General features: G+C 34.0%; 1 protein-coding gene across 2 annotated transcripts; it reads left to right on the top strand.

Moving 5' to 3' along the window:
- Nucleotides 1-1,805: 1,805 nt before the first annotated feature.
- Rme-8 (receptor mediated endocytosis 8) lies at nt 1,806-16,006 on the top strand. Of its 2 annotated transcripts, none has more exons than XM_018520947.1 (18): nt 1,806-2,230; nt 2,632-2,896; nt 3,546-4,391; nt 4,741-5,184; nt 5,502-5,912; nt 6,032-6,597; nt 7,960-8,872; nt 8,973-9,329; nt 9,442-9,633; nt 9,818-10,330; nt 10,444-11,022; nt 12,210-12,639; nt 12,757-13,039; nt 13,146-13,359; nt 15,014-15,199; nt 15,280-15,420; nt 15,493-15,733; nt 15,806-16,006. In XM_018520947.1, the coding sequence occupies exons 1-18, from the start codon at nt 2,160-2,162 to the stop codon at nt 15,919-15,921; spliced, it is 6,768 nt and encodes a 2,255-aa protein (XP_018376449.1). In that variant the 5' UTR covers nt 1,806-2,159; the 3' UTR covers nt 15,922-16,006. The 2 variants fall into 2 exon arrangements, with proteins under 2 accessions (XP_018376449.1, XP_018376450.1); XM_018520948.1 differs by having other exon boundaries at nt 4,816-5,184; nt 15,806-16,005.
- Nucleotides 16,007-16,401: the final 395 nt, after the last annotated feature.

Below are 16,401 nucleotides of genomic sequence, written 5' to 3' on the forward strand. Positions count from 1 at the left end.
GTTCTTAGCCATTACCGAAAGGCTCAGGACGATTACGTCCCTAGGCGTTGCCGAGTAGGCTCGGGACTACTACAAGTCCTTGCCGTTACCGAAAGGCTCAGGACGATTACGTCCCTAGGCGTTGCCGAGTAGACTCAGGACTACTACAAGTCCTTAGGCGTTGCCGAGACTGAGATCACTCTGGACATCGGTATGCGTCAATAATCATTTACATCGCGACAAACATACACATATTGCATTGAACATTAGATAGTGTGAAACAATTATTTATTTGTGTGTTAATAAACAGTAATCTATACGAAAAAACTGTGTGGATATTAATGTTATCCTCCTGAAGAGAACACACACGTTGCAAAACCGGTCAAGAAATACTTGGAAGGAGTAAAGTGGGAAATTCTGCCCCACCCGCCGCATTCACCAGATATTGCTCCTTCAGATTTCCATTTGTTCCGATCCATGCAGTCGGCCCTTTCTGGAGAACGATTCAATTCTTATGAAGATATCAAAAAATGGCTTGATGAATGGATCGCTTCAAAAGAACCAGATTTTTTCATTCGAGGAATCCGTTTATTACCGGGAAAGTGGAAGAAAGTTGTCGCTTCCAAAGGAGTATACTTTGAATAAACTCACTTATATAGATTTTTTTAAATAAACACATCTTTTTCTTTTCAAAAAGGGCGGAAACTTATTCCCATACCCAATAATTTCATTCTATCTGATCTCCTCATATTAATCAGTCTTTATCAATTTCGTAAGATAATAAGTGACTTAAAATTATGAAAAGAACTAATAAGGAGCATACAGCCACAACGCCAGCTATAAGTAGTAAAAATATATTCAATTTAAATCAAGTAAACATTTCGGTCACTATTTGACCATCATCAGATAGTGACCGAAACGTTTACTTGATTTAAATTGAATATATTTTTGCTACTTATAGCTGGCGTTGTAGCTGTATGCTCCTTATTAGTTCCTTTATCAATTTACCTATGCATGCTCTCATTCGAACGTTGACAGGTGATAAATATCATAAATAGCCAAATAAAAACGTAAATAGGTGAATAGGTGAAACATTGGAAGATGGATAGATAACATCGATAGGTGAATAGATAATATAGATATATAAGTAAATATGTAAATAAATAAAATAATGTACACAAACAGATGAAATGTAGAAGAATTGGGAAAGATATGCAGAAACGATGCGAAGAAGTGCAGAACAAATGCGGAAGAGATGTAAAAGAAATGTAGAAGTGGTACGGAAAAGATGCGGAAAAGGTGCAAAAGAGTTGCGGAAACGGTAAAACTCAGATGCGGAGAGGTGCAAAAGAAATGCGAAATTAATACGGGAGAGGTGTCAGAGAGATGTGGTACTGTTGTAGAAAAAGTGCAGAAAAGGTACATGAAAAATGTAGAAGAGATGCCAGAAGGATGCGAGAGAAAATCTGAAAAAGTGCAGAAGAGGTGCAGTAAAAGTTCAGAAAAGATGTAGAATAAGTGTAGAAAAGGTATAAAAAAAGTGCAGAAAAGATGTAGAAAAAGTGCAGAAAAAGTGCAGAAAAAAGATGTAGTAAAAGGGGACAAATTTTATCGATATTATATCCCAGAGCTCTGATTGGACGGCTCGTTATTCCCTGTTGCCTGTGCCTATTGCCTGTGTCTATTGTATTTCCAGCTTTAGTGTACACTTTTTGAACTAGTGCAATCAGTTCAGAAACAGAAAACAAATTGGACACTGTAGTCTGTAGTGTCGACATCTAGAAACAGCTGTTCGTCGACACCCCCAACGCCCCCAGTCGTTCTCGACCATCATGGCTGCTTCCAGGTTGACAAAGCTGTCGAAGATGACATTTGTTAAGTGAAAAGGATTAATGAGCGTATATACATACACACACACACACGCGCGCGCGCGCGCACGCACGCACGCGCACACACACACACACACACACAAGTACTACTTATTCGAACTCGAATTAGCAGCAAGGACAGTTAATGTTTATACCTTTTTTCCTATGTCCATATTTTACGTAATGACGATCATGTAATAACTCGTGCGCGAATGTTCTCTTACGCCTTTCACCTTATGCAAACAGTACTCGGCGATTTAATTAAAACTTTATCCGAACTCTGAAACGATTACGTCCACGTGAAATGAAACAATGATGCCGATAAAGGACAATCAAGATGTGGCATGCTTTTTAGTTACCAAGCATTCTACATGGAAAGGAAAGTAAGTGCATTGTTCTTTCTTACATGTGTTCTACTGTACCTATCAATTTCAATCCATTTTAGCAATTCGATTAAAGACGTTGGAAAGATGTAGAATAATATCCAATCGGTTAATATCCAACAAATCAAATAAAATTCGATGATTGTATGATTTTAGTAAGCTTGATACACAATTATACAATAAAGAAACTATCTGTGTTTTATGAAAAATATTGCGTCTAAAAATATATTTATTTTTTAATTGTGATTTTTCAATAAAAAATAAATGAACTTTAAATTGTATATTATCTTTGTATAGATGCTCATCAAATGTCCACAAAATTAATATAAAATAAGAATGTTTTTGTTACATATTTATATATAAGAGTTATTTATATATATATATATATATATATATATTAGGTACAAGCGTATTTTCTCCATTGGTTCTATGGGAATAACAACATACAATCCTGGCACATTGGAAGTGACAAACAAATGGGAATATTCCGATTTTATAAGTGTACAGCCAATAAATAGAAATCAATTAGGATCTTATGAATTTACTATAACTGTACGTAAGGAGCGGAAAAATGAGACCATGAAGTTTAGTTCTGAGCATAGATCACACCTATTGACAGAAGCACTTAAATACAGAAACCATGTTGAAAAATCTAAAGAAATTTTGGTGAGTTTACACATATATACTTGTTCTTTTTTTCCTCTTTTCTTTCATTTTACATGTAGGTATGTATATGTTTAATCGTGTAACTTTTATAATACAATATGTATAATATTGAATATACCGCTTGGAATATATCAATTTATTTCTCTAGAGCTTCATAGCCAGTATGAAGTAATATGGAAGTAATTTTTGTGCAGAGTGTATACTGAGTATGCTAAGAGATTTTAAGGCATGTTTTCTCATGTAAATTTAAGACGAGAACTTTATATAATCATATGTTTAAAATGGCTTAGCTTCAAAGATACAGGGTGTCAAAGTTGAAAAAAAAGAATTTTGTTTTTTCTAAAAATTTTGAAAATTACTCGAATTATATTTTGATGAAAGTTTGTATATGTTTAAAGTTTCATTAAAATAACTTTAATGGTTTTCGAAATTTTCGAAAAAACGAAACTTTTTCACATCCTGTATCTTTGAAGCCGTTTGGAATCATGTTCATATCAAGTTTTCGTTTTAAATTAGTATGAGGAATTATCCCTTAAAATTTTTTAGTGTGCTCTCTAAGTATACACTATATGTGCGCGCGCGCGTGCGTGCGTGCGTGTTTGTATATCAACTCACACTTATATAATATTAATATTATTTATATTTGTAGAGATATCCAGCTTATAAGCATCACTGGTCTGACACAAGATTACCTATTGTATTAGAAATAACACCATACAGTTTGGATCAATTAGATCCTGCGACAAACATGATATTAGCTAGTTATTGTTATAAAGATTTTGAAGGGCTCTTAACGATGAAAGATTATCCCAATGGATTCGTGATTGTATGTGGTGGGTTTGGACGTCTGCATCTTTTTGCTTCTAAACATATGGAAGAGATAAAAAAGAAATTGCAAGAAGCTGCATTAAATAACTTGGGCATTAATATAAAAATGTTGAAAGAGCCTATAAGGCTTGATGATTTCATTGCTCAAAGATTAGGGAAATTTAGCAGCGATGAGCACATAACAAGCGTATCAGAATTTACTGTTCATAAAATCTCCTCCAGGCATTCGGATCCTCAAAGAAGAACGCTTTGTCTTTCGGATACTTGCCTGTTGGAAAGAGATCCTCAAACGTATAATATTTGTACTCTTAGGCCACTGTCGGACATTTTTACTTTGGTTCGTGATAACGATAATCCCCAATTGTTCACTATACAATATCTTAATGGTCAAATACGCAGTTATACTGCAACAAATAGGGATTCCTTATTAGCATCTTTACTGGATGGTGTAAGAGCATCCGGTAATAGAGATGTCCACGTAAAGATGTATCCCATAGTGAGAGGTAAAAGACTCGGACCTTTCAATCTATCTGTTGACGAAGAAGTCGAAACGACACATGTAAAAATCCTTCAGCAGCCGCCTGGAGGACGTACGTTTGCTGAAATTTTAGAACGATTTAACGCAAATATACCGTACAGCGGGCTTAATTACTCTATAACGCAAGATGTAAGACAGAGCATTTCTCTATGTTTGATATTTTGCATATATGGGATTTTATATTTAATTTTTAAGAAATATCTTCAAATAATCGCTCTTTAAGCATTTGTGTTCATGTATAAGAGTTTGTACAGTACATTGAAGCGGTTAAAGTGTATTAACTGATTGAGAGTTTAGAATTTCTTTGAAACTTTATAATTCAATAATTATATTCAGATTTCTTTTTATTTATTTATCTATTTTTCCTTCTCTTATAAAAATGATATACTTACGAAGATTATGGAGTTTGAAATGATTATGTATTTAAATAAATATAAATAGTACATAAAGAGATACAAGATGTTTTCTGTTTATCCAGGAAGTTGTACCGCTTGAATGGACTGTAACAACATTACAACTCCAAGTACATCGTATTACGAATGATTACTTACAGGGGATTTTTACTGAAAATAAAGACAAGATTATTCTCGGAGCTTTAAATACTTTGATCAACAAAGATCTCGAGACAAATAGTGAGATTGAAGCACAATTCCATGCACTGCGAAGATTGGTGGCTAGCAAAATCGGTTTCGCTGCTTTTACAACACTTCCTGGCTTTAGAGAAACCGTTGGTACAAAAGTTGTCAAGGCTTTAAAAAGACATAATTGTGGTGTAACGCAAGCTGCCATAGATTGTATTTGCGCTTTAATGCAACCGATGCATGACGATTGCGATTTAAGACAAGAACAATTGAATAAAAGTAGTCTGCTCAGCAGTAACAAGTTTTTAGAAAGTTTACTCGAAATGTGGGTTAATCACATTGTAAGTGTTTCACTATTATATTTGTTCTTATTATTGCTTGTGACATCAGATTTTTTCTGAAGTCTGTTTGAAAATTTTTGCTTTGTAATCATCTTTGACAACTTGCGTAGTTGTCTTTCAGTATCTCTCAGTTTTTTACTATATATATATTACATTTTTAATCACTGAAATAATATTTATCGATGCTGTGATAAATTTTATGTATAATGTCCTTTGTTAAGAAGTGTTGTACAAGATTTTTAGTAATGTGCAAAAATATTCTATAAAATATAATGTGACAATGAAATGATAAGCCTTTTCTTTTTTTAACGTTACAGAATCATGGTACAGGTGCACTGGTAGTTTCTGCTATGCTCGACCTTTTAACATTTGCCCTGTGTGTACCATACAGTGAAACTACTGATGGCAAACATTTTGACAATCTTTTAGAAATGGTTGCTACACGAGGTAGATCATTGTTCAAATTGTTTCAACATCCTTCACTGGCTGTGGTCAAAGGTGCTGGACTGATAATGCGAGCGATCATTGAAGAGGGTGCACCTGAAGTAGCAGCAAAAATGCAAGAACTGGCACTTGCAGAAGGAGCTTTACCAAGGCATTTATTAAATAGTTTATTTACTGTCGGTAGTGATAGCAGACTATTAACGCATCGACAATTGTGCCGACATTTAGTAGGTTTGTGGGTCACGGGGCATCCTACGGCTATGGGATTATTGAAACGAATTATGGTGAGTAGATATTATGTATATTAAAATAAGATTCTATAAAATGGAGACAACTGTTTTTAAAATAATACCTATTGTGTTATGTGTTGCAAATACAAATATGGAATTGCTGCAATTTGTAGCCGGTAGGTTTGTTGAATTATTTGGATTCTGATGAAAAAGTACCGGACTCATTCCTGGAAGAAGAGAAATTGAACAATCGTGACAATTTAAAGATAGCTATAGATCATGCATCAAGGAATAAAAAAAGTCCACAATGGATCGCTATTGAACGTCAAATGCGAGTAGTTGAAAAACATGTAGAAAATGCTTTGCAACATTGGGGTGCTCGTATTGGAATAGAACGGAGAGAAACGATTAAAGAGCGTCCGATAGTTTTAAGAAAACGTAGAGAACGAATTAAATCTGAAGCAAATTGGAAATTATTCTATTATAAATTTAATCAAGATCACGCACTGCCAAATTTAATTTGGAACCACAAAACGAGAGAAGAATTGAGAATAGCTTTGGAAAATGAGATACGTGCATTTAGTTCAGATAAAGACTTAGCTGGTGGAACTTTGATTGCGTGGAATCATAGAGAATTTGAGGTGCAATATCAATGTCTTTCGGATGAAGTTAAAATTGGAGATTATTACTTGAGACTTTTATTGGAAAAAGATAGTCCAGACAGTCCTATAAGAAAATCGTAAGTACATATATGAATAACTGTTTATCAGAGAATGGAAGTAACTCGTTACTTGTAACGAAGTTACAGTTACAAGTTACTTTTTTGGTAACTTTACTAGTAACTGCGTTACTTTTTTTCTTTGGTAACTGTAACGGTAACGAAGTTACATTTTTTTGGGAACGGTAACGAATTTTACAGTTACGTTTATCGTTACTTTGCACATGATTGGACACGATCCGACAAAAGCCACTTACACTGTAAAAAAATTTCGTAAATTTACACATATAATAAATATAAAATAGATTACATGATTTGTTCTGTAAATATAAAAAATCATGCAATTTTACAGAAATTACAGTAATTCCACAAAAATTATGTAAATTTGTTTTTATTGTGTAAATATATTTTATTTTATATTGGAAATTGTGTAAATAGCAGAATATTTTAAATATTTTCTGTAATTATCCAAATTTTAGTAATATTACGTAACATAAAAGAAATTTTTCGCGTATTGTTATTAAATGTATAATAATATATAGTGCGAAATATATTGTCATATTGACAATCTTGCGTTTCGCGGGTTTTCTCCGTGTTCAAATCCATTCTTGGAATGCCAACGTTTCGTGAACCTTGCAGTCCACTTCATCAGGGCGAGGAGCAGCCTGATACTGAGTATCATGCTGCATACTGAGTATCATGTTGGCATTCCAAGAATGGATTTGAACACGGAGAAAACCCGCGAAACGCAAGATTGTCATATAGGAAACACCCGTGAAAGCCTCAAGAATAATATTGTCATATTATCGTTCTTGTAGCTACACATACACATTGTAATTGTACTTCCACAATCTGCTTAGTCCCAAACCAAGAAATTATTTTTATTTGCATATTGCAAATTTACAAATGTGTGGACGTTTACAACTATTATAGTGGATCTCAAAATTATCCAGCATAATAGTTATAATTTTACACAATTTTTTACAATGCGCTTGAGACTAGAGAAGCCTCTAGGCTCGTCCGCTGTGATTGTTGGTCGTCGATTTAAAAAAAAGTAACGGAAAAGTAACGAAAAGTTACTTTCTCAAGTAACGGTAACTGTAACGAGTTACTTTTAAAAAGTAACTTTCCATTCCCTGCTGTTTATATACACTCGATGAAAAAAATATTACACGCCTATAATATACCCTGGCGATGAAATCAACTGCAGAGTAAACACCGCCTGCAAAATAAGAAACATTTACAAAACATTACAAATAGCAAGAAAATAAGAAAAAAATGTAACTCGTTGTTATTAACTCTATACTTACTCGACGTTTCATTAATTTGTAGTACAAAATTTTAGATAGTTTACACATAACGGTATTCTATTTTCAATTACAGATATGAGTTTTTTAATGATTTATATCATAGATTTTTATTGACTGCGAAAATCGAAATGAAGTGCCTTTGCTTGCAAGCAATGACGATAGTGTATGGTCGATATTATGAAGACATTGGTCCATTCTCAGATACAAAATACATCCTGGGAATGTTGGAGCGTTGCGCGGACAGAACGGAGCGTGATAGGCTAGTCATGTTCATAAATAAACTCATATTACATAGGCGAAATGTCAAAGATATAATGGATCAGAATGGTGTACGAACTTTAGTCGATTTATTGACATTGGCACATTTACATACTTCCCGAGCTGTTGTACCAACGCAAACCAATGTGATAGAGGCAGGTCCACAGCAGGAACAAATGGAAAAAGAATGGTATTACAATAATGGTGATCAACGTGAAGGTCCGATGAGTCTAAGGGATTTGAAAGAATTGTACGCTTCAAATCATGTGACTCATAGAACAAAAGTTTGGGCACAGGGATTAGATGGATGGAAAACGATTTCACAAGTGCCACAATTGAAGTGGAGTCTTGTTGCAAAGGGAACTCCCGTGATAAATGAAAGTGAACTGGCTAATTTAATCTTAAACATTTTAATCAAGATGTGTGAATATTTCCCAAGTAGAGATGCGGATGACGCGGTAATCAGGCCCTTGCCACGTGTAAAGCGATTGCTATCCGATCTTCAGTATCTGCCACATATCGTACAGCTTTTGCTAACGTTTGATCCAATCCTAGTTGAAAGAGTCGCTACGTTGTTATGTGAAGTGATGCGAGATAATGCTGATGTGTCAAAAATTTATCTTACCGGCGTATTTTACTTTATCTTAATGTACACTGGTTCTAATGTTTTGCCGATTGCAAGGTTCTTACAACTTATGCACACTAAACAAGCCTTTAGGAGCGACGATGTGAGTTTATATGTTTACATCTGTTTTTATAATAAAAAATTGTAATATGATTACAATAACGATAAAGAAATACATATAACATTGTTGTTGTATCCTTTAGAACACTTGTTCAGATATCATGCAACGAAGTATTCTCGGTCAACTATTGCCTGATGCAATGGTGAGTTATTTAGAGAATCACGGAGCAGAGAAATTTGCGCAAATATTTCTTGGAGATTATGATACACCAGAAGCAATTTGGAATGCAGAAATGCGACGAATGCTTATCGAGAAAATTGCTGCACATATTGCAGATTTTACTCCCAAGTTACGAAGTCATACCATGGCCAGATATCAATATATCGCTATACCTGCTGTAAGATATCCACAATTGGAAAACGAATTGTTCTGTCAAATATTCTATCTGAGACATCTTTGCGATACTATTAAATTCCCGCAGTGGCCTATCCCAGAACCTGTAAGTTAAAGGGAATTGACTTGATGCACTTGTGTTGTGTTATGTCGTTTATATCAATCTTTGCCCTCCATACGCGACATTAATGATTTATACAAGTGTGATATTGAATTAGGTGCAGTTACTAAAAGACGTATTAGACGCGTGGAAAAGAGAAGTAGAGAAAAAACCACCTCTAATGACTATGGAGGAAGCTTATAAGCAACTTGGCTTAACTAGTGGAAAACATCATGATGAAGCGATCGTCAGGAAATCATTTTATAAATTGGCTCAAATGTATCATCCTGACAAAAATCCTGAAGGCAGGGTAAGTCTATATTTAGAATTAGTTATTATGATATATGTATGTATTTCTTATATTGTATGTATATTTTATATATCAAACGTAAGTTTATATACACTGGTATGTGCATGTGCATATACGTACCCATATATTATACATGTATAATATACCCGCACGTATATGTATATAACGATAACAATAATTTTAGGATAAGTTTGAAGCTGTTAGCCAAGCATACGAATTTCTATGCAGTCGCAGTTGTTGGTTGATGACTGGCCCTAATCCTGACAACATTGTTTTGATTTTAAGGACACAGAGCATTCTTTTTCATAGATATACAGATGAGCTTAGACCTTACAAATACGCTGGTTATCCCCAGCTAATCAAAACAATTAAACTGGAAACGGATGACGAACGGTTATTTTCAAAGTCTGCCCCATTGCTAGCAGCTGCAAGCGAACTTGCGTATCACACGGTGCACTGTTCGGCTTTAAACGCTGAAGAATTGCGAAGGGAAGGTGGTTTAGATGTATTGTTGGAAGCGTATACGCGATGCGTATCGGTATTAAACAGATCGAGTAAATCCACTGATGTAGCAGTGCAAGTTTGTATGCACATCACTAGATGTTTTGCTGTTGCCGGATTGTTTCGAGGATGCAGAGATAAGATTATCGAACTGCCGCAACTTGTGAAAGATCTTTGCAGAATACTGCATTTTAAGGTATGTACAAAGCCAAGGAAAATTGTGTGTGCGCGCGCGCGCGTGTATGTGTGTGCACATACAACTCTAATTTATTCCATTTCAATTTTTATTTTTCTTATTCTCTTTTGCAGCATTTAACAAAATTATGTGCAGTTGCCACAGAGTGCATTTCATCTCTTGCTACAGATAGCATATTACAAATGCAGTTATTACAATCTGGTGTTTTATGGGATCTGTTGCTCTTCATGTTCAACTATGATTACACATTAGAAGAAGGTGGAGTAGAAAGAAACCAGGATGAGAATCGTCAGGAAGTAGCCAACAACTTGGCTAAATTGGCAGTTCGTGCCTGTGCGCGATTAGGTGGTTATATGAAAGGCGATAATGAAACACCCGTTAATCCCGTTACAGTTGCCGCTTTGGAAAGTTTATTAACTCCTTATCTAGCACGTCAGCTTGTTAAAGATAAACCCGAAGAAATTTTAAAGATATTGAATTCCAATTGTTCAAATCCGTATTTAATCTGGGACAATGGGACTAGAGCGGAATTAAATGAATATTTAGAACTGAAACGGCAGGAGAGATTAAATAATAGCGGCAATTTTGAACATGATTTTAGTGATTTTAAGTATACTGCTCATGCTGACGAATTAGTTATCGGCGAAATATTTGTGAAAGTATACAATGAACAACCAGCGTATCCAATCGAGGTAAATTTATTTATTATTAAAATCATGGTATAAGAATATAAGGTATTTCGTTCCCGAGGATGCGCAGTAGTCCAAAATGGCGGCTGCTCCTAAACCAATCACAAATTTGTCCAAAATTGTAAAAAGCAACATGGCTGCTACCATAGTATATATGTACATTATATGTACATTATTTATTTGGATTGAGAATGTGTGTCAAAAACATTAACATTTATTTTATTTCATACTCCATTTTATTCATTTACGAGTTTTTGTATTTTTTCAAATTTAGTCTTGTTTTTACAATTGTGTATGTTATTTTTAAAAACTGCATTTGAATTTAGCGCTAAATTTTGGGCAAATTTCTGATTGGTTGTTCTAGTACTTTTCCGCCATTATGCGCAATGAAATACCTTATATTCTTATACCATGATTAAAATGTTGGAAACAAAAGCATGTGTGTATGTAAAGTAACCGTTAAAATAATTGTTAGAGGAAAAGGTGGTAATGTGGGCTTCCGTTATATTTTTTTTGTTTAATTTTTTAGTTATGTTGAAGTCAATGATATCGCACAATCGGTATAATTTATTAATTTAAATTTAATATATCAATATAAAACACATTTGCGTGTGAAATGATAAAGACAGTTTAGAAAATGGGAAAAATTTTTTTAATGTAAAGAGACATGATGTAACTACTTGAATGTGATGGTAAAGTGGGCCTCTCTTCTACATATATTTTTATACAATTTAATTTCTTCAGATTTATTTGAGTTAATCCATGAGTATATTATTGGGTTGGAACATAAGTTTGTAGCACTACGAACATAAAAATTTAAGCAACTGTAACTTTATTAAAAATATAAAAATGAATTAAAAAAATTTAACAAGAGTTTTAAAATCTCTACGTTTACACACACAACAAAACACTTTTGAGATTTTTTTTTAGTTTAATAATTTTTTTACATATAGAAAAAACTACGCGTGCGCGAGTTGGACAAAATGGGAAACTTTCTTTTCACTTTGTGTGTCCAAAAAAATCTTGTAAAAATATTTGCAAATATATATGCAATAAAAACCTTTTGCAAAAGATAGTGTTAATAATAACAAAATTGTAAATAGATATTATCAGTAGGGACTCGATATTATGACCTTCTCCTACATGTTGTATGATGAAAGTAATTTTGGAGATATATATTTGATTTTCAGAATCCCAAAGGTTTTACAATAAACTTGCTCGAATTTCTGTCACTATCTTCAGAGTACTTAATATCCTTGGGAAGTATTGCTTCGATTAAAAAGGATCAAGAGAAATTGGAACACATTGTGATGGCGCTTAAAGCTCTGAATAATGTTATAAAAAATAACCCTGGCATTGAATTACAGTGTATGGGACATTTTAAATTGCTTTTTGGACTTTTGAACTGTAGTAATTTTAAATTAATTCAAAAGAGCGCTCTAGCAGTAATCAGTAATGTTACCAAGAATCAAGAATGCGTTGACGATATTGCCGCGAATGAAGTTGTCGTGCATTTATTGTTTTGTTTGCACAGTTTAAAAGAGTATCAGCTTCTTGCCTTGGAAACTTTGTATGCATTAATGAGTTCAACTAAAATTGTAAAAGACGCGTTATCAAAAGGTTTGTATGTAGCCGTACAGAGAATACATATGGAGAATTGACATTGATTTATAAATCAGTTGAAGGTTTGTCAATAATATAATCGTACGATGAACGTCTTCGTAATGTGTGTTTCAGGAGCTGTTGTATATATTCTTGATCTCTTTTGCAACTCGAGTAATATTCAGATAAGGGAAGCAGCAGCTGAATTACTTGCAAAAATGTCATCCGATAAATTAGCTGGACCAAAAGTTAAACTTGATTTGTCAAAATTTTTACCTAGATTATTCAGCGAAGCTATTCGCGATGCGCCTAAGCAATGCGTACATATGTTTGAAACACAGCACGAAAATCCTGAATTGATATGGGATGATGATGCAAAAGCTAGAGTAGCGAGAATTACTGCAGAATTGAAAGACGAGTAAGCTTTATAAATGATTTATTATGTTTTGTTTTTTCTTTTTCTTTTTTCTCTTTTCCTTCCTTGGTTATGTATTATTAGATATTAATTATACTTTATCTTTTAGATATCATGCATTACAGAGGCGAAATCCTAATGCCATATTAAAGTTACCTGATACACAAAGTAATATCGATATCGCGACGAATGAACCTGTCGTAGGTGGTGTATATCTTCGATTATTCATAGCCAGTCCCGCTTGGGCACTTAGGAAACCAAAAGAATTCTTAAGTGAGTTGATGGATACTACGTTAACATTAATGTCCAAGGATAAGACTGATGTAAGTATAAGCATTTATTAATACCATGTAGTGCTAACGTATGAAAAATATTACTTTAATATTTATTTTATATATTGTATATATATAGGGCGTTCTCTGTTAAATCGGCCACCTCCCTGCCCATTTCAATTTTTGAGATAAAATTCTTTAAAAGGACTCAAAATTTTCCTTGAAATGTCTATTTTTCGATGCCGTATGGCGTTTTTGAAAATTCAAAATGGTGGACCCAAAATGGCGATTGGAATGAAAAGACATTAGAAAAATCAATGATATTATAAATAAACATGCACAATGTGATGTATAGGTCTGATCTGTGTGCGTGCGTGCGTGCGTGCACGCGTGTGTCAAAACGAATTACATTGAAATCAATCTTTCTTCAACACGATATCCAGTGGTTATCAAGACATTTGTGTACAAAATTTCAAATTATAATTCGATCATTCTTTCCCCGAGAAAATATGTCGCGAAAAAAATCTGCGGTAGGAATATTATTGTGCGTTAAAAACAATTTAGAATTTATACAGGATAATAATATGATAATTTAATAAGTGTTGAAGCTTATTACCTTATAAGAGTTCCTTTGCCTCTCACGTGTGTGTGCGCGCGCGTATGTGTATGTGAGTGGGCGCGAGCGCGAACGCGTGTCTGTGTGGATAGATGTACACGCACCGGCAGAAATGGTGTCCCCTCGGTGTTTGGCGCGCGGCGCCACACACTTGTACCGAAGCACACACGTACGTGTTACTGGGAGCGCGGAGGCGAGGAGCGCGAAGGGAGAAAGTAGTGGGGGGCGCTCCGATATTCTATCCTTAGCGCAAGGCGCACAATTGAGAGAGAAAGCGTAATTGGACGTGATGCCGGCTCGCGGTGTCCTGTCTCACACATTTGTTACTAGTACGAGTGAGATACCCCGGTGTCTCTCGCTTGCCAATGTTCATAATAATACTTTTATTACGCAAAATGTTGTAATTAAATCAAAATTTTTAATATTGTAAAAAATTGTTGTGCATAATTACAACATTACGTGTAATTTTGAAACTCATTGTAATAGAACAAAAGAAAATTTAATTTGGCTAATATATCATTGGAATACCTTTTAATTAATATATTGGAATAATATATCATTGGAATACCTTTTAATTAATACTTTATTTTCGCCCGCAATAATTATATAAATCCATGATTCTTAAGAATTTGCGGAACAGACTGCGCAGCTCGGGAAGAGAATAATCGAATTATAATTTGGAATTTTATCAAGCAAATGTCTTGATAACCACATCGTATTGAAGAAGGATATTGATTTCAACGTAATTCGTTTTGACACGTGCGCGCACGCACGCACGCATGCACACGGATCAGACCTCTACATCACATCGTGCACATTTATTCATGGTATAAGAATATATTCTTATACCATGCATTTATTCATGATATCATTAATTTTTCGAATGTCTTTTTCATTCCAGTCGCCATTTTGAGTGCGTCATTTTGAATTTTCAAAAACGTCATACGGCATCGAAAAATAGACATTTCAAGGAAAATTTTAAGTCCTTTTAAAGAATTTTATCTCAAAAATTGAAATGGGCAGAGGGGTGACCGATTTAACAGAGAACGCCCCATATATATTATTTTCTGCATTTAATTTTCTTTCTAGACGGATTTGTTGGAATTAACAACGCAGGCTCTTGTGTGTTTGCTCCAAGCGCAACCTACTTTGGCAGACCAAGTACCATCTTTGGGTCATATACCTCGACTCTGTCGACAGATGGCTGCTCAGAATAGTCAACCATCGGTATATAAAACAGCTATATTAATTTTACATCAATTAGCTACAAGCGAAGTGAGTAAATCACCTATATTGATTGTATATGAGTCATTATATGAGTAATTATGTTTCTAATTTGTTTGATTTGTGTTCAGATTTGCATTTCATCTATATGCCAAACAGAATGCATAAGTCCATTGAAGCACGCAATGCAATTGAGGAGAGACATGATTGCGGTTGCATGCGAGACGCTGAATAGATTATTTTCGACGAATGAAGATAGACTTGTCAAACAGGTAAGTGTAAAGAGAAAACTTGTACGATTCAAATATATTGCATTCAAAACTATTAATGTAATTTTGTTGTAGGCATTAGATGCTGAAATGGTACCATATCTCTTAAATATATTGGAAGGACGATTAGATATTGTTGAAAATCCTGCCACAACTAAAGCGCAAATAGTAAAAGCTTTAAAAGCCATGACGAAAAGTTTACTTCTTGGTGAAAAAGTTAATACCATTTTGGAAAAGTCAAGTGTATGGGCAGAGTATAAGGATCAGCGACACGATCTGTTTATTTCGAATAATACCAGTTCTGGTTACCTCACAGGTATAATAAATGCAAATAACTTTAATGCATTCTTAATGTATTCTTTTTGCCAATTGTTTGATTGTTATTTAGCTGGAACACCTGTATCTGCTGGCTATTTGACTGCAGGCCCAAGTACAACTTTAACCACGGGCCCACCACCAGTAGAGAAAGAAGATAGTTTAATTAATAGAAATGATAGCATCTGATATAGATAACATTGTAAGTGGTACAAAAGGCAGTAAGAACATTAATATTGAGAGATTCCTATCGGTAAATAATACCGGTATAGAGACTACATTGTCTGTGATTTTTGGCTTCTTAAAAGAAATTTATTAATTAAATATATTGTTTTTTTTTGCTATGTAATCTTTATGTTAGGATTACAAAATATAATATTTTGTTCTTTGTTTACATTTATATGTGAACGATAGTAATATAGCTATAAACTTTAATTGTCAGTTTTTAGGATAACAAATATATAAGTAAAATTATAATATATATTCCTTCTAACAAAAGATACAAGAGTTTCTACATATATACATACATATGAGGCATTCTTTTACAAACCGAACACTTTTTTTTCGACATTTTTAAATCGCTTCAAACTTTTTTCACCAATTGTAGGTATAAAATAAGCGAACACGTGTATCGGGATTTTTTTTTTAAATTTATTTTCGAAGAAATAG

The sequence above is a fragment of the Trachymyrmex cornetzi genome, unplaced genomic scaffold (genome assembly GCF_001594075.2).
Source record: "Trachymyrmex cornetzi isolate Tcor2-1 unplaced genomic scaffold, Tcor1.1 scaffold941, whole genome shotgun sequence".
Taxonomy (NCBI): Eukaryota; Metazoa; Arthropoda; class Insecta; order Hymenoptera; family Formicidae; genus Trachymyrmex; species Trachymyrmex cornetzi.